The 26,472-nt window shown below is 36.2% G+C and overlaps 1 protein-coding gene across 2 annotated transcripts in view; it reads left to right on the forward strand.

The window, feature by feature from the left end:
• Nucleotides 1–6,981: 6,981 nt before the first annotated feature.
• STK33 (serine/threonine kinase 33) overlaps nt 6,982–26,472 on the forward strand; it is a 63,623-nt gene continuing 44,132 nt past the window's right edge. For both annotated transcript variants that reach the window (XM_028116980.2, XM_028116981.2), the window contains exons 1-7: nt 6,982–7,206; nt 8,321–8,434; nt 12,198–12,311; nt 14,802–14,906; nt 19,249–19,387; nt 21,866–21,954; nt 23,809–23,893. In XM_028116980.2, the coding sequence (XP_027972781.2) occupies nt 6,982–7,206; nt 8,321–8,434; nt 12,198–12,311; nt 14,802–14,906; nt 19,249–19,387; nt 21,866–21,954; nt 23,809–23,893 (871 nt within the window). The remainder of the gene's footprint in view (nt 7,207–8,320; nt 8,435–12,197; nt 12,312–14,801; nt 14,907–19,248; nt 19,388–21,865; nt 21,955–23,808; nt 23,894–26,472) is intronic.

The raw sequence follows: 26,472 nt of genomic DNA on the forward strand, positions 1-26,472 counted from the left end.
ACAGAAGCCTAATTCCTTATGCCTAATCAGTCCTCTTCATATTTATAAAGAGAGCCCTCACATGCTTTTTCAGACATCCCTCTTTCATATGACCCATCTCTTTACTTTAATGACTCTTCCTATACACCTGCCTGTTTTTCTGCCTAAGTGATTTGTGATTCTGGCTCTTTCCCACAAAATGAACACTCAGAAATTTTCATTTTGTACGAGGATGGGCCTGTGCTGGCAGAAAGGTACCTGACTTGAGGTTGCTTATAATGTACAGGGAAAAAAGACACTGGATAACAACAGGAAAAAAATCAGGGAGAGGTTTCTTGGTTTTGTCCAGGCTCTTTAAGCCAAACTTTCTTAGTGAAATCTCTGTTCGTAACTTAAACTGCCAGTTGACCACATTTAAGACTGTCTTCCAGATCACAGCTCAATCAATGAGGTATATTATGCAAATTAAAATAGGAAAAAAACATAATAGCATACATCAGCTATTAAACACTTTTTAAACATCTCTGTAATGATGTAAATTTTGAACACACTGTACATCTTCTTATTAGACAACATAGACTCATTTCCCTGATCATGCCTTTAATGGAAATAGTAAACAAGTGCTAGTCTCCTTTAAAATATAACACTATGATCTAGGAACCTCATTTGGCCCCTCTTTAGGCTCTGTAAGCATGTTGGGAAAACAAGTAGTTGAAAGTGAATATACAGTCATTCAGCTTGGTCTGCATAATGTCAGACAATCCATAGTTTTTTTTCTTCACTTGAATAGAATACATTTTTGACTGAATTGACTGACTGTTTAGGTTCCTTGTAGACACAGTGTTAGCAAAGAAAACTAAAAATTGCTTTTGGGGAAGAAAATTGTAGCTAGTTATATCTCATAAAACCATTCTTGTGTTCATTTTCTTGAGGAAATTGCTGTGAGTGTATCTTCTAGGGCCAATATGTAAGAGACCTTTTTATGCTTAAATAAAAGCTCAGAGATTTTCTGTATCAGAGTTGTTCCATTGACTTGTCTTAGTTCTGAGAATAAAATGAAAACCTCTAGTCAAAAGAAAGCTCACACTTCAGTTAAATACTGACATAATTTGAACTTACTTTATTTGTTTATATTATTAGCCTAATACCCATGTTGTCCAGTCTTTGGAGACACAAAGAAACACTATTACTGCAGAAGCTTCTTTGGTTTTTCTAACACATCTTTTTATACCTCAGGTCCTGTTTAAACATAAGGCCATGATTCCATAGAAAAAGTTATTCATCTTTGAGTTTACATAAAGATAGGTTTGCAATGCTTGATTAATTTTATGCCTCTAAAATATGAATGACATCATTTGGCCTGCTAGATAGTAGATTTATTTTAGTAACAAATCTTTCAGATCAATTCATAAATGAGAAAGAAATAAATTTGAGTAAACATTTGTTCTATTTTGGTTTTTAAGCTAAAATGATTAGAATCCAGCCAGCCAAAAAGAAATTAAATTTGAAATGTAATTCTTGTCAAGAAATTTTGCATGCAGCTATTCAACCCATTGTTTTAGAATCGCTGTGGTGAGAAAGTAGAACATTACTTTGGCAGATGTGGTGGCTGGTAGGTTGGAGAGTGGAAAAGAAACTCAGTGAGTAAACTCCTGTGCCTTCTGAGTATAGCTCCTAAATACATGTAAGGCAACGGATAAATCAGAAACTGGAGCAAGAAAGTACTCGGAAGTCTACATCAGTGTCAGTGATATGATGAAAATATGATTTATTTTGAGAAATTGAAGGAAAAATTTAAAGAAATGCTTTCTGAGCAGAGCTGAGAAAAAGACAATTGTTTTTAGATCCACAAAAAAAGCCATCTTGAAAATGGGAAATTTAATATGTACCAATATGAAGATAGATATATAGTAAAACTTGAAGGATATGGTAAGCATGCTTTTAGGAGTACTGTTTATAATGAAGGAACTCAGATACACTTTAAATAAACCTTCACATTATGAACCCTTCTTTCAGTTTCTTATACAAAGTACTATAAAGTCAGTATTCTTAATGCATGCATAAAATAATGCCTTACACAACTTACATGGGACTTTTCTACACCTGCAGAGAGAAAACACTGTTTTTCCTACACAGAAAAACTGTTATTTGCAGATCTACTCGACTGCTCTGAGTCATTGATGGTTACAGGCTTTATATTTAACTTGAAATGCAAAACATTTTCTTCTAAGGCCTGAAGTTAAATCATTTTGCAAAGTGTATGTAGGTACATTCTGAGTTTTCTTTGTCTTGCTACCCATACTTGAAAAACAAGGTCTGACATTTGTAAAAGGTGTGTGTGTGTGTGTGTGTGTGTGTGTGTGTGTGTGTGTGTGTGTGTGTGTGTTTTAGTGGCCTCGGTTGCATTCTTTTTTCCCTCCGCCTGTCGGGAGGGTACTTTTTATATATCTTTTCCAGTGTTTGCCATTGTGAGTTTTGATCACAGCAGGAAAATTTTTTCACACAACTTTGATGAAAGGTCATACTTATTGGGATGACTTGCCCATTTTTTCTATCTAAAGTCTTAGAATATGCTGTACACATTACCTGGGGTAAATATATGTATAGCATTTAGGATTTTTGCATCTATTCACAAATAAAATTGGCTTGTAAGAATGCCTTTTCCTTTTTTGAGAACACTGCCCCAGTCAGGTTTTGGTTATTCTTGCTGAGTGAAATGAACTGGATGGCTTTTTATTACTCTGAAATAGTTTATATAGGAACCATCTGGTCCCTAAAAGTAGGAAAGAACTCTGGTAGAGAACTTCTTGAATGAAATGACAAGTGCTGTGAATAAAAATGAAGTGAAGTAAGAGGGCAGAGTGAATGGGCCTGCGGTTTCAGATGCGGTGGTTAGAAAAGTTCGCTCAAAGGAGCAGAAAGCACCATGAAGAGAGGGGGCAAGCCAGGCAGATGTCTGCAGGAAGAGCATCTTGGGCAAAGGAAACAGAATGGCTAAAGCCATAGAAACAGCATAGGGTTGACGTATTTGAGGAACAGCAAGAATGCTAGCATATCTAGAGCAAGGGAGATGATGTAAGATATGAAATCTGAGCGGTAGTGAGGAGTCTGTGTATTTGGGGCCCTATAGGCAAAAGTCAATGAAAGTGAAGTTCTTTGTTCTGTTCATCTTAAATTTATCCTTTAATCATGTTTTTCTGTATTTGATTTGACTACTTATGTAAATTTTTATCCTTTTTCTGTTTTTTAATAAAGGTTTAAGAATATAAATTTTTTTTTAAGTACAGCTTTGCTTTCACTCTGTAAGGTTCACGGTCATAAGTCATATGGCCATCTCTAAGCTACATAAGAGGCTGGGAAATGAAGGATTTTTAGTGAGTACATCCTGGTCAAAATCAGGATTCTCTTAGTAATGAATAATGGAAGAATAAATATTGGATAAACTATTTAGCAACATTTTTTGTAAAATCCTATGTGCCTGGGAGATTTTCCTGTAGATTCTATGCTATGCAAATTGTTACCAAACATTGTGAGATGGAAGATACCCAACTTAATTTATGAAACCAGCCAGAAACTTGTATCCAAACCTAACAAAGACGGCTGAAAGGAAAATTATAGACGAGTTTAACTTATGAATATAACTGAAAGCTCAAAATACAAATGTCTCCGTTTTTCACCATTAGAAGAATCATCCATTGTGATTATGTAGGGTTCATCCTGTAAGTGCAAGAATGCCTTAGTATTAGGAAACCTTTTTAAACAATGCAACATATCAAAAGATCCAATAAGAAAAAATATGACAATCACAATAGATAAGAATTGACAAAAGGTAGCACTCATTTCTGATTAGAAAACTAGTCTTATTAGACAACTAAAACTAGAAAGACATTTCTTGAAGGACATAAAGATATCTAACTTCCTCTTCTGGTCAAGTTTATTCCAGTTCAAAGGGCAAAGGTATATTCCATATATCTCTAGCCTTATCAATTGGGGACTGCAAAATATGCTTTTACGTATTATCTGAAATAGTATGGTAAAAAACCATCTTAATGTACTCCCAGTTACTTCTGGAAGTTTCTCAAAGTATTGTCTTATATGTACTGCAGAACACATTTCTCTCTCCTTCCTCAGCTCACATCTTTCCAACTTGTCACCAGATAGCTGCCAATAACTCTAATAGTTAGGCAGAATGTTGGGCATACTTGTTTCTATGCTCAGGGAAAAATAGCACCCAAGAGTTCCTTTTTTTGCTATTTGAATATAAAAAATAAAGACACTTCTAATATTGCCTTTGAACTTTCAGAAGTAAGTAGTTTTATAAAATAAAATTACTCCTTTGTGAAAGGCATTAATATTAATTTGCTCTAATAATAAGCCGAGTAAGGTTTAAAATTTGAAACCCTAGTAATAAATGTTTTATACCAGTATTTTTAAGCTTTTATTATTTATTTATTTTTTATTTTTTGCCGCAACCCACAACTCAGATTAAGAAGGAGGGGGTAAAGGGGAACCCTCCTACACTGTTGGTGGGAATGCAAGCTGGTGCAGCCACTCTGGAAAACAGTATGGAGGTTCCTCAAAAAGTTGAAAATAGAGCTACCATATGATCCAGCAATTGCACTACTGGGTATTTACCCCAAAGATACAAATGTAGGGATCCGAAGGGGTACGTGCACCCCGATGTTTATAGCAGAAATGTCCACAATAGCCAAACTGTGGAAAGAGCCAAGATGTCCATCGACAGATGAATGGATAAAGAAGAAGTGGTATATATACACAATGGAATATTATGCAGCCATCAAAAGGAATGAGATCTTGCCATTTGCAACGACGTGGATGGAACTAGAGGGTGTTATGCTGAGCGAAATAAGTCAATCAGAAAAAGACATGTATCATATGTCCTCACTGATATGAGGAATTCTTAATCTCAGGAAACAAACTGAGGGTTGCTGGAGTGGTGGGGGGGTGAAAGGGATGGGGTGGCTGGGTGATAGACATTGGGGAGGGTATGTGCTATGGTGAGCGCTGTGAATTGTGCAAGACTGTTGAATCACAGATCTGTACCTCTGAAACAAACATTATATGTTAAAAAAAAAAGATAGCAGGAGGGGAAGAATGAAGGGGGGGGAATCGGAGGGGGAGACGAACCATGAGAGACGATGGACTCTGAAAACAAACTGAGGGTTCTAGAGGGGAGGGGGGTGGGAGGATGGGTTAGCCTGGTGATGGGTATTGAAGAGGGCACATTCTGCTTGGAGCACTGGGTGTTATACGCAAACAATGAATCATGGAACACTACATCACAAACTAATGATGTAATATATGGTGATTAACATAACATAATAATTAAAACAAAAAACAAAACAAAACAAAAAAACACCAAGAGTTCATAATGATAGCCCCAATTCTGGTCCAACATCACAGGATTGATTTCAGTCTTTGCCCTTCCCATATTTTAATTCACTTCTCTGGCAGTGAGAAACATGGCTTTCATTATTCTTGATATATTTACTTATTTGTTCAACCCTAGAATACCCAGAAATTATTTTCAGAATGACTAACCTATATCATTTTGTAAAACAAACCAATTAACAATGGTTCAACGTAGGCTTATAGATAGTTGGGCTGTACAGAATATTGTGTTCCAAGTTACTTGGTTCTTTTTCTTCCTCTAGAGTATGGTTATTTACTGGAAATATAGTTAGGTTTATTTGGTTATCTTTGTTACTAATTTTGGGTTCCCTTCACCCATTATTATTCCTTTTTTTGGATATGTAAAATATTATAACATGGTTCCAAAGGTGTAAGCTGTACAAAAGAAGTGTATGCAGAAAGGTACATACCATTTCTTTTTATCCCATCCCCACCATCTCTTGTGGGAAACCCACGTCATTAGTTTCTTGTAAATTGTTGGAAAAAATTAAGAAATTCATATATATTTTATTTCCCCTTCTTATAGAAAAGGCAACATACCATGGATGCCTGGAAATCACTTTATATTAGTTCATAGAGGTCTTCCTCATTCTTTTTTAGAGTTGCATAGTATTTCATGATGTAGTTATATTATTCATTTACTCTCATGTATGGACATATTGATTGTTCCCCGTATTTTTCAACTGCAAACATTGTTGTAATAAAGGAATATATGAATATAAAAAAAAAGAAGGAGGGGTAGTGGATGGGTAAAACAGGTGAAGGGTGTTAAAACAAACCTCCAGTTACAAGTCACAGGGATGTAAAAAAAGTATAACACAGGAAATATAGTCAATAATATTGTAATAAATGGTGACAGATGAACTAGACTTATCATGGCAATAATTTTGTAATGTGTATAAATGTTGAATCATTATGTTTTATATCTAAAGCTAATATAATGTTGTATGTCAATTATACTTCAATAAAAAATGCCTTATACTGTGACTGAGGACATACACATACACAAACGTTCTCCACCTATATAGCTTTATGATTAGAAGTTTCATAGAAGTTACCAAGGATCTATGCAAAATACTCATACTATCTTCTTAGAATTAAAAAAAAATTGATATCAGCCCACCAAATTGATTTCCTTAGACCATGCTTTTCAGCAATTTTATGGTTCTGAACAGAAATGATTCTTTCAATTGTTAAGTAAATAAAATGTCTGGAGTTCAAGAATTAAATTTTGAAAGATGACAATCCATTGGTTTTTAGAAATATGTCCTAATTTTGCTGTAAATATTAATTTTTCATGTATAGGCAAGATGCTTTTGGTGCTAGTTGCTAGTTTTTCTCTGATTTATAGGAGTGTGATAGAATAAGAAAGAACTTTCTAAATTATGTTTTCTTTTCTTTCTATAGCTCTCATGTGTGAATGTAAGTGTAGTGCATCATTCCACTAAGGACCTCGCCAACTGGAAGTTACAGTTTTCACCATCGGCGTACCTTGTCCCTTTTGGTCTGGTTCTTTTCCTCAAAGAGTAGAAAGTTCTTTCAAGTTGCTTTTGTTGCAGAGTTAAGCAAATGGCCAATAGTGGCTTTGGTAAAAAATCCACAAAATGCTCCAACTGTTCATCTACTTCTAAGAAAGGTGCATTTATTGTATGTGCCTGTAAAACAAGGCTTTCTCCAATTTCTGTGGTGGAAATGTCCCAAGCATCAAGCATTGGCAGCTCAGAATTTATGGTTTCACCAGAGAGGAAAAAAGAAAACCAAACCAGCATAGATAGTTCCTCTGGGAGAAATATGGTAAATATTGAAGCTTCTCTATCCCAACATAAGTTGGAATCCCATTTCCTAATCCCATCCTTAGATTCATTGGTATCCCTTGGGCCCTTGTCAGCTAATTCATTGCCTTCCTAACTATTAAAAGAACATTCTGTCTTATGTAAGAAGTGAACAAAATCGGTTAATAATTTCTTTTATGATATTTCCATCCACTGCCAAATTAGTTATTTGCCAGGATCATGTATAGTTTGGAATGTTATTCCAGCTTCTTTATTTTTTAATGGTATATACAGAAATGAATTGGTTTTCAAGTTGGATTAAATCTGAATTTTGGGGCATTTTCTTCAACTGATGCAGAATGGGATTTATGGTTGTAGTTAAATATAGGGTGATTATTATTTAAGACAATTCCTGGTTTCTGGATGGGATATCCAATATACTTTGCAAAACCAATTTACATTAATTACAATCTATGACTACCTGGTTGGACTGGTTTGGGTGTATTCTACCTTTATAGAGAAGAGGCAAGTGTGGAAGATTGTAGTTGATACAGCACAACTTTGGAGACAGACAGCAGTAAGTTTAAGAAAAGTTGGGTCCCCAGTCCTCAGAGTTGCACCTTTTTCAAATTTTCACCTTAAACTGTTATTTTTTATTTGTATTATGGTATAGTTATTGCCATATAGACATCTCTGAGTGTCCTGTTACTATATTGTTTTCATTCAAAGGATATTTTGTGAATGTTTGGTCAATAATTTTTTATATATAACCTACTGGGGATGATTGTTGTGTTTTGAAACAAGGGTGATTGAGAAAGCTCTGAAGTTGCCTTCTCTTGTGATTTTAAAGAATCAATAGGTAAGTTCTATTAGATTTGTGATGCAGGTTATCATGTGGACTTGCCTGGATTCAGGGGATTAGATTGAATGGCTGGTTTCTTGTGGTCCCTTTTAGCATAATGAGCCAATGAATCATATAGGGCTTGGAATTTGGAAAAGACAATAAATATCATGGCACACATTAAAGATTTGTCAGATTATTGAAATTAGAGTTCTTATTTTGTCAAGACACAAGCACATTATATTTGTACTACAAGTATATTACATCTTAATTTTTTTATTCCTTTTGGTGTAAGCCCTCAAAAACCTCAAATGTGGAGAGAAAAACATCTCAGCAACAGTGGAGTCGGGGCAACATTACAGAAGGAAAGGTTCCTCACATAAGGATGGACAATGGAGCTGCTATTCAGGTAATAGAAAGCAAAGTGAAACTGCTAGGAACATCTAAGTCAATGGTTAATGGCAAAAATGATTTAAAAATTAGTCTCTAAGGAAGGGAAGAAAAGAAGAAATTTATGGATTTCAAGTATGTCAAAGTCTTTACAAAAGAAAATGCAGACTAATTATTTTTTCTGTTTATAGAGGACCAAATAGACTTTAATTAAAGCAGAGGGCATTTTTATTAGCAAAATGAGAACATTTTGGTCTTTAGGTCTTGCCCATTGCTGAGAGCAATCTTGGAGTCTTTGTGTAGACTTCTTCAAGACAGATGACTTGAGATGGTTTGGCTTTTCATTTCTTTGATGACTGGTAGTGAGGCCAGAATTTCCCTCATGGACCCCTCCGTTTTTGATTGGATGTATACCAATATGGTACCGATCGACTCTTCCAAGGACTCTAATTATTATGGATTGAATGTTATTACCCTTTTAGAAATTAAAATGTGTTCTTTTAACATCAGATTAAAAGAACCACAACAAGAATTACTACAAGAAGAAAATTGCATTCATGTTAAATAACTTTAAAAAGTTGCTTCAAGAGATATTTGACCATTTACTTGAAGGGATCAGAAAAACTTCCTGAGTAACTCTAACTTTTTATAACTCTAAATAAAAGGCTGGATTTTTTTTTATCCACATATTTACTGAGTTTTAAATTTAGCCATAGAGTTTTTATAAAAATAAAATCTACTCAATGTAAAATAGTAGGAAAATATAGATAGAAAAGTGAAAAAAAAATCATGAGCCAGATAGAACCAATTTTAACATTTATTACTTTTATTTTTTCTGTGCATGTATGTTATTCTATTTTTTTCTTTTAAGTTTTTTTCTGTTTTAAATTATAAAATATTTCAAATATATACAGATTTTTAAGAAATAACCTTAACTAGCATAATTGAAGTTTTTCTCCTCCCATTAAATGGACAGGCTCATTGTAAAGTTTTTAAACATTTCAGAAGAGTATAAAAAAGGAAGTTATAGTCATCCAAAATTCTACTATCCAGAGATAACTACTCTTAATATTTAGATGAGCATCTTTCCAAATACCAGTGTCAGCACCCTCACACGCACACGTTTTCATAATGGGATCATATCATACGTGCTTCCACACTCTACACTATATCATGGACTTCTATATCAATAAAAATAGATCTGCATTACCATTTTTATAGCATCCTCTTAAAATTATTACAAATAAGAAGTCATTTTCTCCTTATTTTCACCACGATGTAATGATGTCAAAGCAGTTAGTTGAAGAAAAAGATTAGTTTATAAAACTAGTTGGGCAGTTGGGCTATTTCTATATCCATTCCTCATTTAAAAAGTCCTATTTAAATGGTATTAAAATACTGTGTCCAAGTTGTGGTTCTATATGTTCACAGAGCAAATGGGAGTTTTGTTTTTAAAGGTCAAGAAAAATTGGGGAGATGGTTATAAAGTTTAGATCATTTTGTCCTGTGGAAAACAAAACGGGTAAATGATCATTAAAATTGGGATTTTACTCATTTTTCCTAATATGTTGTTGGGAGTTGGATATGAATATGATAAAAAATAAAGTGTTTTGTCTTATTTTAGTCATCTTAGTTTTCTGACTTTGATTCTCACTATTAAGTGGCAGTAGGAAGAAGGAGGAACCAAAGTAATTATAAATCATTGAAAGTAGTGCTTTGGGGACCATGCCTTGGGCAGGATGTACCCTGTGTGAGTCTAGGAGTCGCCGTTCACAACACTCAGGACCATTAATCTAAAGCTCTTCCTCCAGGATTCAACTCCACATAGCCAGTCTGTCGCTTCTGTTGCAGGTGTATATATGTAGAGGGTTCCTGATTGGCTGGCTTGCTGACTGGATTTATTGATTGATTCATTCACTTACCAATTCACTCATTCATTCCATATTTGCACTATTCCTTTGGAATGCCTTCCTTGCTTTGCTTGGATTATAGAAAAAAAGTTCTCAATTATTTGCCTTTGTTCCCTCACATGCCGTCTCAGAAGCTACCTCTTTTGTAATGTTTTCACCTATTTTCCCAGCATTTTAGCTGTGGTCTCTGGCCCCAGTGTTGTTTTGTATTTTTTTTTTAACTTAAGACTTTATGACTTAAGTGATAATCTTGTCTCCTGAGCAGATTACAAATTCTGAGAAAATAGGAGTTGTGTTTTATCCATTTTTGTACAAAATATATATCACAAGGAACTATCTAAGGAAAGTCTAAGATGTTGAAGCTGAACATTTCTTCCTTCCTTCCTTCCTTCCTTCCTTCCTTCCACTTTCCCTTCTATGTGCCAAGCATGAATATTTTACCTGCAAAGTTTCAGGGTAAGCTTTTTAAAGGAATCAAAAGGAAAAGCTTCTTAAGAAGTTTCTAGACCATCTTGGGAGAAAAACATGAACCAAAGTGTTTGTAAGAAGGAAAGTAATAATAGTGTTTGAGGACCAGTGCATATGTGCTGAGGGAAGTCAAAATAATGGAACAATCACCATGGTGCGGAGTCAGTCAGGGAATCCCTTCATGAAGCAGGTGAGAAATTAGTTGGGCATTAAATCTTTTCTTATGAAAGTAAGACGAGAATGTAAGCAGCAGCAAAAGATATGAAGACTAGCAGCTAATTTATCTGTTGTGTGGTAAAGGTGAAAATGGTTGCTGAGAGAGAGTTGCATCTCCAGGAAACGCTTTGGCTGCTAACCCAGCAGAGGCTTCACCTAGTGACATTCCTTCAGCTCTTCTGTCCTGTTCTAATCCCCAGGCATGATGTGTCCAGAAACTCTGCTCTTATTAATGCTCTGATATTGATTTGGATCAAGGAGACTGACTCCCCCCAGCCCAACCAAATTCACAAGAAATCGAAGTATAAATGTGTTAGTTGTTTGTTATTTTACAGTGTGAACCAGGGTGCTGGTGTTGGCAAAAACAGTGCATTCTTTTTTTTTTTAGATAATACTAACTTTTATTGAGTGCTTATTATGTCAGGCACTATGCTTTTTTTAAAAAAATTGAAATATAGTTGACATACAATGTTACATTAGTTCCAGTTGTACAACTTAGTGATTTGACAATTCTGCTCATTTCACTATGCTCATCATGGTAAGTATAGTTACCATCAGAAGTTAAATAAGTGGAAGGATTCTTGGTCTGGATAGTGTTACTAAGGATGGTTTTTATTTTCTTTCCAGGGCTGATTTATATTAAAATTTCTGTCAGATATTGCTTTTTCTAAAACAAAAGGAATAAAACAATAAAAGCAATTTTTGATAGAAAAATTGAAGATGAAGTGTTACTTGGTAAACAGAAAAGCAAGAAGTATTCAGTGGTTAATATGTGTTGATTCTACAGTATAGCTCTCAGAATTTGGGGATAATTTCTTTGGTGAATGTATTTTATACACATAAACACACAGATATGTATGCATTAATATTCCATTCCTCCTTTTTCTTATGAAGACATTTCCTTAATATTGTAGTTCGTTTTTGTACTTTTGAGGTTTTCCATATTTCTCCATTAGGATTTTTATGGTTTTCTTCAAAGGACATTTAATGAAATTTGTCAAAACTTATTTTTGGTTAATTAAGATGTTTTTATTAATATTGAAGCAAAGATGTAGTATCTTCTACTTGATTTTACCCTGGAGCAGAAACACCATTCCCTTGGGTGGATATTTGTCAGTATGATATATTCATTTTTAATACCTGATGAATGTCAGAAAGAGACAAAGGAGCTCTTATTTTTTTATCCAGGAATTCTATACCTTTGGAAAAATATTGGGACAAGGGAGCTTTGGAATGGTCATTGAAGCCACAGACAAGGAAACAGAAACTAAGTGGGCAATTAAAAAAGTGAACAAAGACAAGGTAAGACTTCTTAGCCGCACCACACTGAGGACACAGCGCCAGGGCTGGGGGGGTGGGGTGGGGTGGGCAGTATGGTTTCCACACTGGTAACACAGCTGACCCTGAGGGCAGGGCCGGGGCTGTTGCCCTGGGGAAGTGTGGCCCTTTCCCTGGCCTTCTGGGAAGGGACCAGTTCTTGAACTCAAGTAGACAAGCACTATCTGGGAAAAGCAAATGAAGCATTAACTAACATAACCAATATAACCAAATAAGGGTAAAGTTTTCCAGAGTGAGTTGAAAGTTAGGGCTGGGGCGCCTGGGTGGCGCAGTCGTTAGGCGACTGCCTTCGGCTCAGATCATGATCCCAGGGTCCTGGGGTCGAGCCCCGCATCGGGCTTCCTGCTCGGCGGGAAGCCTGCTTCTCCCTCTCCCACTCCCCCTGCTTGTGTTCCCTCTCTCGCTGTGTCTCTTTGTCAAATAATAAAATCTTTAAAAAAAAAAAATTATAAAAAAACAAACAAAAAATATGAAGAAATAACGAGCAGTGCCTTTAAAAAAAAAAAAAAAAGAAAGTTAGGGCTGATTCTCAGTCTGTAGTTATAGGGCTGGGGGCTAGAGATTGCTTAGCTAGATTAAGTCTTGGCACTATCTCCTGATGTATGTGGTTCTGAACGACTTTTCTCCTATCCTTTCTTCTCCTTTGATTCCGTTTCCTCCTGTGATTATCCCACCTGCTCTGATTTCTCAGAGTGGACAATGACTGGGCTTCTCTTTAAGGGAGATTCTCGTTTACATCTTGATCATTTCATTAACCTTAAAAAAAAAAAAACTTCTGTGCCTGGAAAAAACAAAAGACAAAATACAGTGTTTTTTTCTTGGGCTTGTGATGATAAATATTACATTTACAGAATGAAATAGTAAGTTTTATGTATTCTTTAAAACAAACTATAGTAAATTACATACCATTTCTTCCTGAAGTTTAATAAGGTAACATATACGTCTTAATAAAGGGAGATCTAGAGCCTTACTAGAAATCTTTAGAATTCTAGAATCCTGGTGCTACATGGGATGTTATTTCCTTTGCCCCGTTGGTGTCAGGTAGGGTTAGGGGCTAGGTTTTAGGTTTACACAGCCAGGTACCTGCTTGCAACTTTAGGAATTCATCATCTTGCACACACATATTGATGATGAGCATTTACAAACACCAATAAAGTCAAATAAATTTATATAGTCAAAATATGAATTGGATAATATACTACTGCATTATATGCGGGTCAAGCCATTTGGGAAGGGAGGTAGGAACAGAATTGAGACTGATATTAGGAGAAATTGTGATAACTTTCCACATCTAGTCTAGATAAGAATTCACACCTCACAGTTTCCCTTGACCTTCTAAGATAACCTTAAAATGTGACTTTCATCCTTCTTGGGCAGGGTATAGTGGGCAGGTGGTTTCCTACTCATTCCTGAGATAGTAACAGTAGAAGGATAGAGGTCATTGGAAGCAGGGATGGCCCAAGGTAAAATGTTAACTAGATAAATTTGCCCTGTGATCCATCCCTTTCCAGTCCTTTAGGAACTATTATGTATTCTCCAAACTTGCTGGGGGCATGGGGAAGGGAGAGGAGGGATAAGACCTCTGTTATCCCTTCCTGGGATATTTTTATGTGGATGACGGCAATACTTTTCTTCAGATAAGGATGTTAATTTCGATATCAATGGGGTGATGATTGGGGTGGTGGTAGTGGTGCTGAGGGTAGAAAAAGCCCTTCCAGAATTTCTTAGATGACTTTGGAGAAAATCAGTTGCACTCTGATTTGTGCTCCCTGGGGTGTGCCTGCCTTTATCTTTTGCCATCAGGTATGGTTAAGGGGTACATGTAAGGAGATAAAGCTAGAGTTAGATTGATTTGAAGGCAAGATCTTTCTCTCTCTCTCTCTCTCTCTCTCTCAGGTAATTTTGAAGCTAAGGGTATCAGGAAGTGATAATTGCAGGGCTAGGTGTAGAATCTCACTGCCTATTATTTCTTTTATATATAAATATATATACTTTATATGTAAGTATATATAAATACAATCAAAACAAAACAATAACAAAGCAGAAGAAAAACATTTCGTTTTTATCTTCTCCAAATGATGTCCCTGGAAAGTAGATTTTGGTTTTATTATGCTAACATCAAAGGATGAACATGATTTTGAAGGAAATACTGAAAGGCATATTCAAAATTGGAATAATCTGTCAGGGGGACAGAGCCCATGTTGTAGTTAATTTATAGAAACAGTCCAAGAAACAGATGTGGCTTGAGGCCAAATTATATATAACTTAAAATTGGACAAAGGAAAGAAGGACCATAATTTAATCTTATCATGGAAATAAATTGCATGTTATCTTTTGAAAAAGGAACTTCTCCAAAAAATGTAGGAAAAAAATGTAAAAATAACTGGAACTTTTATATTGAGGTATGTAGTAGTGACATTCATATGTGGAATCTATGCGTCCTCATTATGAAAGGCTGGAAGCTCTGCTGTGAAGTTACTCGAACGGGAGGTGAACATCCTAAAAAGTGTGAAACATGAACACATCATACATCTGGAACAAGTGTTTGAGACGCCTAAGGTAAGGCTTGATCAGGTGATGCATTTCAAAGTTGTTATTATCACAAATGAACATCGGTGCCTTCTGAAGTCACCCCTGTAGGGCACAGTTGCTCAAGTCCTTGGCATGTGTCTGTCACTGGAGATTGATGAGGGCATTCTGGAGGGCTTTTATTATTGATTATATAATTAGGTGTCTGATGATTAGATTGATGTCTTTGGTGATATTTCTGGGTGGCTTGTTGCAAACAAATGCTTAGAATTGAATCAACTTCATGCACAACCAGATAGTGATTAGAGCTTCCCTAGAGATGGCTTTCCTTTTGCTTTAGTCTTTGGTTTCTCTGTTAGAGTCTTCTGGAATATCATCATCATTTTGCAAGGTTAGCTTTCCAATAAAGTTGGCATGGGTATATTTGGCACTGTGCAGAAGATATTTTATCATCTGTGTTTAAACCAATGCGTTTAATTGTCCTTCTTCCCTAGAAGTTACATTCTTCTCTTTAAATGCCTGTAATTTTCATTTTCAGTTGTTGTGAAGCCTGGGTTATTTGCCATTCTGCCTCCGGATTGTTTGGTGCCGGAGGGTTTGGGTGTTTCTCTGCTTGGAAGCAGTATAATATGTGGTTAGGCATGTGGACTCTGGCGTCAGATTGCCTGTGCATTTGAATCCTGGCTCTACCACTTATTAGCCATGAGATTATGATGTTACTCAACCTCTCTATACTTCAGTTTCCTCATCTAAAAAATGGGTTTAATATCAGTGTCAACCTCATTTGGTTGTTGAAGGATTAAATGGAAAAATGGATATAAAGATCTGTCTCTTTAATTGTTAGCTAGTCTTCTTTGTTTCCTTTGTCAGTGTCTAAGGTAGAAATAGTCAGTTTGATTCATTAGGAGTGCTTAATAACTATGAAAGACCAGTTATCCTTCATGGGAGCAGTGTACGGGCAATGGTGCCGAAGTCTACTCAGTTCAGTCTTAGAGTTATTTTTTTTTAATCCCCAAATCTTCTTAGAATAGTGTTGCTCTTTATCCTCAGTTTTAAGCAATTTGATTTCATACACCTCGCTATAGTTTTCCTCATGTTTCTTATGCTTGGGGTTCATGGAGCCTCTTGGATCTGTGAGTTTATGGTTTTTCTCAAATTTAGAAAATCTTTGGCCATTATTTGTTCAAATACTTTCTCTGCCTTCTTGCACTGTGGGGACTCCAAGTACTCGTGTTAGACTGCTTGGTATTGTCCACAGGTTGCTGATGCTCTATTAATTTTTATCAATATTTTTTCTCTCTTTGTTTCATTTAACAGAGTTTTCATCGCAATGTCTTCAGATTCAGTCATCTCTTTTCCTGTAACATCATGTGTGCTGTTTCTCTTTTCCAAAAGAAATTTGATTTGATTCTTTTGTGTATCTTCCACCTTTTTATTCAACATGCTCAGTATTTACTCCTCCTTATTAAATATAGTTATAATAGCTTTTAATGTTCTTTTCTACTAATTTATCATGTGTGTCATTTCTAGGTCAATTTTGGTTGATTTTTTTTTTTTTTGGTCCATTATGGCGGTTATATTTTCCTTCTTTTTTATGTGCTTGTTAGGTTTTGATTGGACGCTAGATATTTTTATAATCTTATAACTACTCTTGAGCTTTATTGTAGGATATAGTTATTTGGAAACAGTCTGATACTTCTGAAGCTTGCTTTAAGCCAGAGCAACCTTTGATCTAGGGCTATTTTTTTCTTACTAAAGAAGTAGGACCCTTTGAGAGTACTCTACCTGATGTCCTGTGAATTACGAGATTTTCCACTCTGGCTAATGGGAATACAAGCTCTTTCTGGCCATGTGTATGCTCCAGTGATTATTCTCTCTCTTCCTCTTGCATGGTTCCTTATCCAGCTTCGGGTATTTCCCTCATACACATGAACTGAGCAGTACTCGGCTGAAGACTTGAGGGGCAGCCTCTGCAAATCTCTATAGAGTTTTCTCTATGTACAGCTTTCTCCTTTTTGATACTCTGTCCTGTGAACTTAAGTTGTCTTGGCCTTTCTGGACTCCCAGCTCCCTTTCCTCAATTCATGGAGACTGTGGGGCTATCTTTGTATTCCTTCTCACTGCCCCATGGCCTGGAAACTCTCTCCGGACAGTAAGCTGGGATGATCATGGGGCTTGCTCCGTGTGTGTCCTGTCTTTCAGGAATCATCGCCCTTTGTTGCCTGATGTCTAATGTCTGAAAATTGTTGTTTTATAGGTTTTGTCCATTTCTTAAGTTGTTTCAGGAGGGAGGGTCAGTCTAGTCTCTGTTACTCCATCTTGGCACAAGTGGGAGTCCAAATCTAGAATAGTTTGAAGGCAAAGGAAATCATCATCTGCGACTGGCTTGCTGGTTTATTTATTTTAATGGACTGCTGGCCCTTGATTCACCAGATCAGATCTGTCTTCCAACGCTAACTCACACAAATGCCTAGAACTTCTACTGAAGCTATCTTAAAGATGAATGGAAATTGTTACTTGATTGGGTAGGCCATGGTATTAGTACTATCATCTAGTCAGAGTTTGTTATGGTTCCTTGTGAGTCTAACTGTTCTGATCTATGCAATTATTTATAATAATTATAAAAAGACTTCTAAAAAATTTTATTGATATAACTTTTATCAACTTACATATTTAAAATTAACATCAATTTATATTGTAAGCACTGCTAAAGTCACTTTTCTTTCCAAATAGTTCACTTACCATTTTATGTAAGCATGATCCCTACAGTGCTACCAGTGGAAAAAATATGGCACAGTTCAAAAGCTTATTTATGTGTTAGACTTTGCACAATTCTTTAGTTACTTTTGAAATTCCAAAGCATCCTGAGGCTTAGTGAACCAGAATTTTGACTGTTAGAAGAAGGGGTGTTAATCTTCTGTTCCTGTTTTCATGCTTGCTGACTGAACACAGAAGTTGCATTAATAGTGGCTATAGAATAGAATCAGACCCCAAAATCTTAAAAAACATTTACAAAAATTTAGCAGCAGAGGATGAAATGGAGACGTGGAGGGTAGTCTATGAAAGGTATGAAATAGGTATGAAAAAGGCTTGTATTTTAGTTGACTGTGAATCTTTTTGACTCAAGAAATGACTTGACTTTGGGAAAACCTAAAGTGATCTTAATTTACATCAACAGAAACAGCAGATATGGAAGAGACATTTCATCTGTGGCTTTTTCCCATATATACCTAATTAGTTACTAAGTCCCACTGTTTCTTCCTCTTAGGCATTTTTCACGTATTTTTCCTTCCCCTTCTTGTGTACATTCTGTACCTCATATCTACCCTCCATAAATAGAGGTCAGCGTACTATAGCGTGCAAGCCGAATCTGGCATGCTGCCTGTGTTTTTATGGCCCACAAGCTAAGTTTTTTAGATTTTTAAATGACTGAAAAAATTTTTTAAAGTAATATTTGATGACACATGAAATGTATATGGAACTAAAATTTCAGAGTACATATATAAAGCTTTGTTGTATTGTTTATAGCTGCTGTTACGCTGTAACAGCAGAGCTGAGTAGTTGCGAAAGAGATTGTATGACCTGCGAAGGCAAAAATATTTACCATCTGGATCCGGCCTTTAGGGAAAAAGTTCACCAAGCCCTGCTGCCTGTTACTGTTGGAGTGTTCATTTAGAAATGCAAAATTGATCATAGCACACACCTTTCTCCCTGCTCCAGACACCAGCTTAAAAAACGTCAGTGGCTCCTTACTGCATATGGGGAAAAAATCCAACTCCTCTGCATGACATCCAAGAGTCTTTACAACCTGGCACCAGCCTGTTTTCTTCCGGCCTCACCCCTCACCGCTCCACTCTTCTCTGCCCCACCGAACTCCTAATGCTGTTAACACGGAGATACTCGTTATTCTTTCAACAGCCAGGGCTGTGTCAGTCTTTGGAATCTTTGCAAATACTATGCGTTAAGCCCGTTCTTACCCACGTCCTCTACCCATAAATCCCTATTCAGTTTATCTAGACCGGCCTTTAATATCACTTCCTCGGGGAGCAGACTTGGAGCAGAGGCTTCTTTCCTTGGTAACCTCATGCCATTTTGGCTATAACTCTTTTGTTGGCACTCACCACACGATACCGTATTTATAACTCTACTGTGAGCTCCTTGAGGGTAAGAACTATGCCTTATGCCTCCTTGTTCCTCTAGTATCCTGCATGGTATCTTGTACATGATAGGAAATAAATAATTTTGAATGAGTAGATTGATGATTTAGGTTGGGATTGTATTTCTATGATACATGTGCAATATATAATATTTTTAAAATTCTCAACTATATAATTTGCTTGCTCTCTCTCTCTTTATAAATCTGTCATGTCAGAAAATGTACCTGGTGATGGAGCTTTGTGAGGATGGAGAACTCAAAGAAATTCTGGATAGGAAAGGGCATTTCTCTGAGAATGAGACAAGGTGGATTATTCAAAGACTTGCATCAGCTATAGCCTATCTTCACAACAAGGGTAAGGAGACAGTCATCGAGCTCATTGACTCTATGAATGCATAGCCTATCTTCACACCAAGGGTAAGGAGAGAGTCATCCAGCTCATTGACTCCATGAATGCATAGCCTATCTTCACAACAAGGGTAAGGAGAGAGTCATCCAGCTCATTGAGTCCATGAATGCATAGCCTATCTTCACAACAAGGGTAAGGAAAGAGTCATCCAGCTCACTGACTCCACAAAGGCAGATGGTGCTTTTGTTTAAGGGTGATTGTATTCAGGGTTCAGACTCACAGAAGTGATCCCTACTAACTTAGAAGATTTCATTTGAAAATTTTTCTGAATTTTTTTCTCTTTAAGACTTTAATTAAATATAATAAGTATATTTTAATTAGAAACAAGGCAGGTATACAATTAAGGATGAATATTTCTATTCAACAGTTTGAAAAGCAGCTAATCTTGTCAGATCAAAAGTAGACTAAGTCAATAATAAAAGTGAAATTTCAAAACACTTATATTGTATGGAAGTGTTGAATCACTAGGTTGTACACCTGAGACTAATATCATAATGTATATTAACTGATTGGAATTTAAATAAAACTAAAAAAAATCTATATATTCTAGGCATTTTTTTGTTTTTTTTATTTTTTTAGAGTTAATTTTTAGAGCAATTTTAGATTTGCAGCAAAATTGAGCAGCCATTACAGAGATATCCCATATACCCTTGCCCATACACACACAGCCTCCGCCTGTTATCAACATCCCCGCCAGAAGGTACATGTGTTCCAAGCCATGAACCGACACTGACACGCTGTTACCACCCAAAGTCCATAGTTCACATTAGGGTTCACTCTTGGTGGTGTATATTCTGTGGGTTTTGACAAAATATAGTGACATGTATCTACCATTATGGTATCATACAGAATAGTTTCACTACCTTAAAAGCCACATTTAGAAATTATTCTAATTCCTTTACTGTTTTTGGTTGTTATTGCTGCTGCTTTTCCTCAGGCTCGTTTTTTTCCTTCAAGGTTAGTTTATCTTATGTGTGACTTGAGCACCTTCTCATTTTACACATGAGGAAAAGTTAGTTCCAGAGAGGTGAAATGACAAGGTGAGGTGTGGCAGACCTGGGCTATAGAACCCAGCGGCCACCCCACAGACGTTTCCCTAGCCCCGCCTGCATGTGGTCTGTGTTAGAATTAGATACAAAGACAAGGCCCCCACACCTCAAGAAATTCAGGCTGGTGGGAGATGGAGGATAGAAAGCAAACTGTAATTCAGTGTGATAATTTCTCTAATGGAGAGTCATATAAAGCACAAGGAACATTAGGAGCGTCGGTGCCTTGTTTGATTTGGAAAGTCAGGGAGGGATTCACAGAAGAAAACAGAATTTGGGCTGAGGAATACAGTCTCAGACAAAAAAGAAGAGAGGGTCTTCCAGGCAGGGGCAGCAACTTTTGCAAGGTCAGGAAACCCAGGGCTTCCTATGATGCTAATGTCAATTCTCCCACAGTAAGCTATAAATTCGGTAAAATGCCAACCAAAATTTCAGCAGGATTTCTTCATGGAACTTGATAGCAATATTCTGAAGTGGGCAAGAATAGCAAAGAAAACAATGAAAAAGAAGAACAATGGAGGCAGAAGGAAGACTTGCTGTGCTGTACTTACGTAAGAAGAGGTCAGCAGCACACATCCCACAAACACATTCTGGGAGCTGTGTTAGGGAACTGTAAATGGTTGCGTAGGGTCGCCAGTCCAGGGCTCTTCAGCGGCATTTTTCCAGCAGCGATACATGTAACTTTTTATGTGGAGGGAAATGATTGCTATGGATATGAACGGAATTAGTTATTTGCAACAGAAGTGCTTTGTGCATGATTATTTGCACGCGCGTAAAAATCCTACCTGACGTCTGACATGTTCAACTGGAGATTTGGTGTTTCAGGGTTTCCATTTGTTTGTTTTCATTTTTTAACATATAAAGACTAGGAAAGTATGTGCTCATGTTATAGAAATATATATTGAAATAAGTGTAGTGTGTATACGAGTAGTCGAGTTGCAGTATGTTAAATGTGTAGATTGACAATAACCTACGCATGGAAGTAAGTAAGTAATTCTCTTTATTTGAAGACCTAAGGATATAGGAGACCTTACTGGGTTTGTAACTACTTTTGTCTCCCTCTGCCTGGAGTGCTCAACCTTGGGCAGGATCCTCCTCCCCAGTCACCAGGCCACTGGTCACAAAGAGAAGCCTCCAGGGCAGCAGGGGGCTGGGGAAAGAGGAGGGAGTCAAAGAAAAGGCCTTCTTAAGGATAAACCTGTGAAGAAAAGGGATTGGAATAAAAGGGAAGGAAGAGGGCAGAATTATGCTTGGCCCTCCTTGAAGTTTTTAACAGTGGGATATTAATTTGTCAAATATATTTATTTGTTCTATTTGTGTCCACTCTGTTTTTCCATTATTCACTATTCATTTGATTTGTTGTTTATTTTCTTGGTAGATATAGTACATAGGGATCTAAAACTGGAAAACATAATGGTTAAAAGCAGCTTTATTGATGATAACAATGAAATGAACTTAAACATAAAGGTAAGGTATTAGAAATCATGGTAAATATTTGCCTATAAACAGTTTGATAGCAAAGTCCTTCCTCTTTTTAGATACATTTTGGAAGCTTTTGAGCAGCAAAATAAGTGGCTTGTGCTAGAAAAAAAATAAAATTTTACAAAAGAGATTGTAACTGACAAGAATAATTTTACAAGTTAAGTGGTGCTATTGAATCTTTTTTAAAGTACATATTCATTTGGATAGTTCTAAATCATTAGTTAATAGCAAGCAAACAGATGCTCTGAATTCTAATTAATTTCAAAATTATGCCTGGTAATTTGATGTAAATGTGTTACAGATTTAGAAAAAAAACACACCTTGGCTGTGCCTTTGATATTAAATTAATGCTAAAGTCTGTATTTCTCATTGAAAATTTTCCTGGGTATTAATATTTATGTCCTAAGCACAATTAATGTGCCAAGTGTTTATTCTTCAAGACTTTATTCAAATTAAGTGTTCCTTAATGTCAAATAAATGATAGGATACATTATTTATTACTTAGCACTTTAATAGTGGCTGCTTTCAAAATATATGAATGTGTTAATTTAGGAATAAAATGTCGTCTGTGAATAACTCGCTCTGTTGTAGAAGCTAAATCCCTATGTAATATAAGTGAGTTTAACAGCATTGTTGTCTTACCAAAGCAAATAAATATTCTTGAATATTTTCATTTTAAACTCTATGAGGGCAGGAATTATGTATGTTTTATTCACTGTTGGTACCTGGAGTAATGCCTGAAAACATAGTATGTGCTCACTTAATATTTGGTAAATGAAGAAATAATTGCTCTCTAAAGAACTGAATTGATCATGAAACCTTTTATATATTTGATATCTGTGTAGATTTTCTGTGGAGAACGATATATATTATAATGCTCAAAGTGGGGTAATTGTGAAAACTCCTGGAGAAATTGATTTTTCTATTTAGAAAAATAGTGGTATCACATATTGATAGAAACATTTTCGTATTCCAGAAGGCCCTGGAAACTTTGCATTCAGTGTCTGTGGACCAAGAACCTATCTTTGGTTGTATGATCAATAAATGTGCCTGTTTTTCTGCTTTCAGCCCAAGGCTGTTCCAACTTGGGAGACAAGACCAAGGGCACATACTGAATATTTAATAACCGAATGTGTACTGGCCCCGATTTGGAACTGAGCAGAAAGAGTGCAGTTGCAGCAGCAGGCCTCCAGTGGATTTGTAGCTCTACGGTCACTTTTTTCCCTATTAATTTGCTTCTTGTAGTTTTTAATAGTGTAGTAATTGTTTTAATTAGTAAACTCTAGAAACACAAAGGAAGTCATAGTAAAGAAAAGATAGTACTTACCAGAGATAGTGTCTTATAAATAATTATAAAAAGGGGCAGTTTCTGTGAGTTCTGACAAGGATAATGATTGCATTCATAACAGTGCTTTAAACTGGAACATAGCTTGAGTGTCAGAAAAAATAGACAAAAAACATGCAATGGCCAGAATGTATTTTACGATGAAAGAGGTTTTTAAGAATAACTTTTTTATCTGTAAAAGGTAAATGCTTTCTTTCAAAATATAACTTCCTATGTTGAACTGGTAAGTTTAATTAGAAGGAATGAGCAATCAATATCATGGATGTTTGCTCCAGGTAGGAGAAACCAAGCTTCTCTTTACCACAGATTTATTTCTTCTTCACAAAGAGGGGTGGATGGGAAGCAAAAGTCCTTAGTAGTAATACAAGGGAATCCCCTCCATCCGCAGGAATCTCTGAATTAAATACAGAGCAATTACAATGTGGTGGAACTCCTACCTTCAGAATGAGTAAACTCTGGGACAGGAAAACAGGTGACTGGGTTTTTTCTTCCAGGTGACTGATTTTGGCTTAGCAGTGAAGATGCATGGAAGGAGTGAAGCCATGCTGCAGACCACATGTGGGACTCCTATCTATATGGGTAAGTTAGTAGATTTAAAATGATCTTTCTATATAAAGAGGTAGAACCACTAATGTAGATTAAAACTTGAACGACTTGAAAGAACTTCTAAAACTCAATACCAAAAAAAAAAATCCAATAAAAAAAATGGGCAGATGACATGAACAGACATTTCTCCAAAGAAGACACATAGATGACCAACAGACACATGAAAAGATGGTCAACATCACTCATCATCAGAGAAATGCAAATCAAAACCACAAGGAGATAACACCTTACTCCTGTCAGAGTGGCTAAAATCAAACAACACAAGAAACAACAAATGTTGGCAAGAATGAGGAGAAAAGGAACCCTTGTGCACTGTTGGAAGGAATGTAAATTGGCGCAACCATGATGGAAAACAGTGTGGTGGTTCCTCAAAAAGTTAAAAATAGGAATGCCACATGATACAATAATTCCACTTGAGTATTTATCTGAAGAAAATGAAGACACTAATTTGGAAAGGTATGTGTACCTTCATGTTCATTGCAGCATTATTTACAGTAGCCAAGATATGGAAACAACCTAAGTGTCCATCAATAGAGGAATGGATAAAGAAGATGTGGTATGTATGGGTGTGTGTTATTACTCAGCCATAAGAAAGAATGAAATCTTGCCTTTTGCAACAACACAGATGGACCTAGAGGGTATTATGCTAAGTTAAATAAACAAGACAGAGAGAAGAAAATACCATATGACTTCACTTAAATGTGGAATCTAAAAAAATAAAACAAATGAACAAACAAAACAGAAACAGACACTTGTAGATACAGAGAACAAACTGGTAGTTTAGGGGTGGATGAGCAAAATAAGTAAAGGGGATTAAGAGATATAATCTTCCAATTATAAAATAAATAAGTCATGGGGATGTAAAGTATAGCATAGGGAATATAGTCAATAATATTGTAATAATTTTATATAGTAACTAGACTTTTCATGGTGATCATTTAATAATGTACATAAATGTCAGATCACTATGTCATATACCTGAAACTAATATAATGTTTATGTCAACTACAATTAAAAAAAAAAACAGAAAAAAAACTCAAGCAATTTGATTTTGCCACAACTTGACTTACTGGTCCTGATCAAGCTAATTTTTCTTTTCTTAGGTCAAATAATTTTATTGTTTTAGCATTTTTCTCACAGTTCTTATCTTTAAAGATTGTAGTTTTTATTGTTTTTTTGGACTCTTCTTATAGTAGTTTATATCTCTTAGGTAATCATACCCCAAACTTAATTATTGGTTTTGTTAACTCATGCTGAAATCATGTGTGTGTTTTACTTCTTTCCATTTCTTATCCAATTTTGTTGCCATCAAATGGTACATCCTAAAGCTACTGATTAAATATATTTTGTAAAGCAACCATTTACCATTTTTCTAAGTTCAACTTTTAACAGCTTTACCGAAGTACAATTTAAATGCTGTAAAAAATGTACTATTCAGTGATTTTTCTACATTCACAGAGTTGTGCAGCCATCACCACAATTCAGTTTTAGAATAATTCTACCCCAGAAGGTTGCCTCATGCCCATTTGTCCTTCATCTCATTCCCATCCCAATCCCCAGGTAACCACGAATCTATATTTACCTTTCCTGGACATCTCATCTAAACAAAGTCATACCATATGTTGTCTTTTATGTTGGCCTTCTTTCACTTAGCGTAATGTTTTTGAAGTATCTTCCTCTTGTACCTATAGTCTATCCCTTTATATTTCTGAACAGTTCTCTGTTGTATGGAGATGCCACATTTTGTTTATTGTTTCCAGTTTGGGGCTATTATGGATAATGCTGCTATGAACATTTGTGTACAAATTTTAACATGGACACGTTTTCCTTGGGTAGCTACCTAGAAGCGAAGTTGCTGGGTCGTAAATTATGTGTAACTTTTTTAAAAAGATTTTATTTATTTATTAGAGAGAGAGCACAAGCCGGGGGAGGGAGAGGCAGAGTGAGAAGCAGGCAGAGGGAGAAGCAGGTTCCCCGTTCAGCAGGGAGCCTGATGCAGGGCTCAATCCCAGGACCCTGAGTCATGACCTGAGTTGAAGGCAGACGCTTAACCGACTGAGCCACCCAGGCACCTGCCCCTTTATGTTTGACTTTTTAAGAAACTGCCAAATGTTTTTTTCAAAGTCGCTGTAGCATTTGACCTTTCTACTAGCAATGTGTGAGGGTTCCAGTTTCGTTGTATCCTTGCTGACTTTTTTTTTTTTTAAAGATTTTATTTATTTGACAGAGAGAGACACAGCAAAAGAGGGAATACAAGCAGGGAGAGTGGGTACAAGCAGGGGGGTTGGGGAGGGAGAAGCAGGCTTCCCACGGACCAGGGAGCCCAATGCCGGGCTCGATCCCAGGACCCTGGGATCATGACCTGAACTGAAGGCAGATGCTTAACGACTGAGCCACCAAGGCACCCTTCCTTGTTGACTTGTGATAATTACCTTTCTTTCTAATTATAGCCACTGTAGAGGGTGTGAAGTAGTAGCTTATTGTGGTTTTTAATTTGGTAATTTAATATTCCTAATGACCAATGATGTTGAGCATCTTTTCATGCAGTTATT

The sequence above is a fragment of the Eumetopias jubatus genome, unplaced genomic scaffold (assembly GCF_037043125.1).
Source record: "Eumetopias jubatus isolate StellerSeaLion01/CBP00866 unplaced genomic scaffold, mEumJub1_p1.0 scaffold_13, whole genome shotgun sequence".
Classification (NCBI taxonomy): domain Eukaryota; kingdom Metazoa; phylum Chordata; class Mammalia; order Carnivora; family Otariidae; genus Eumetopias; species Eumetopias jubatus.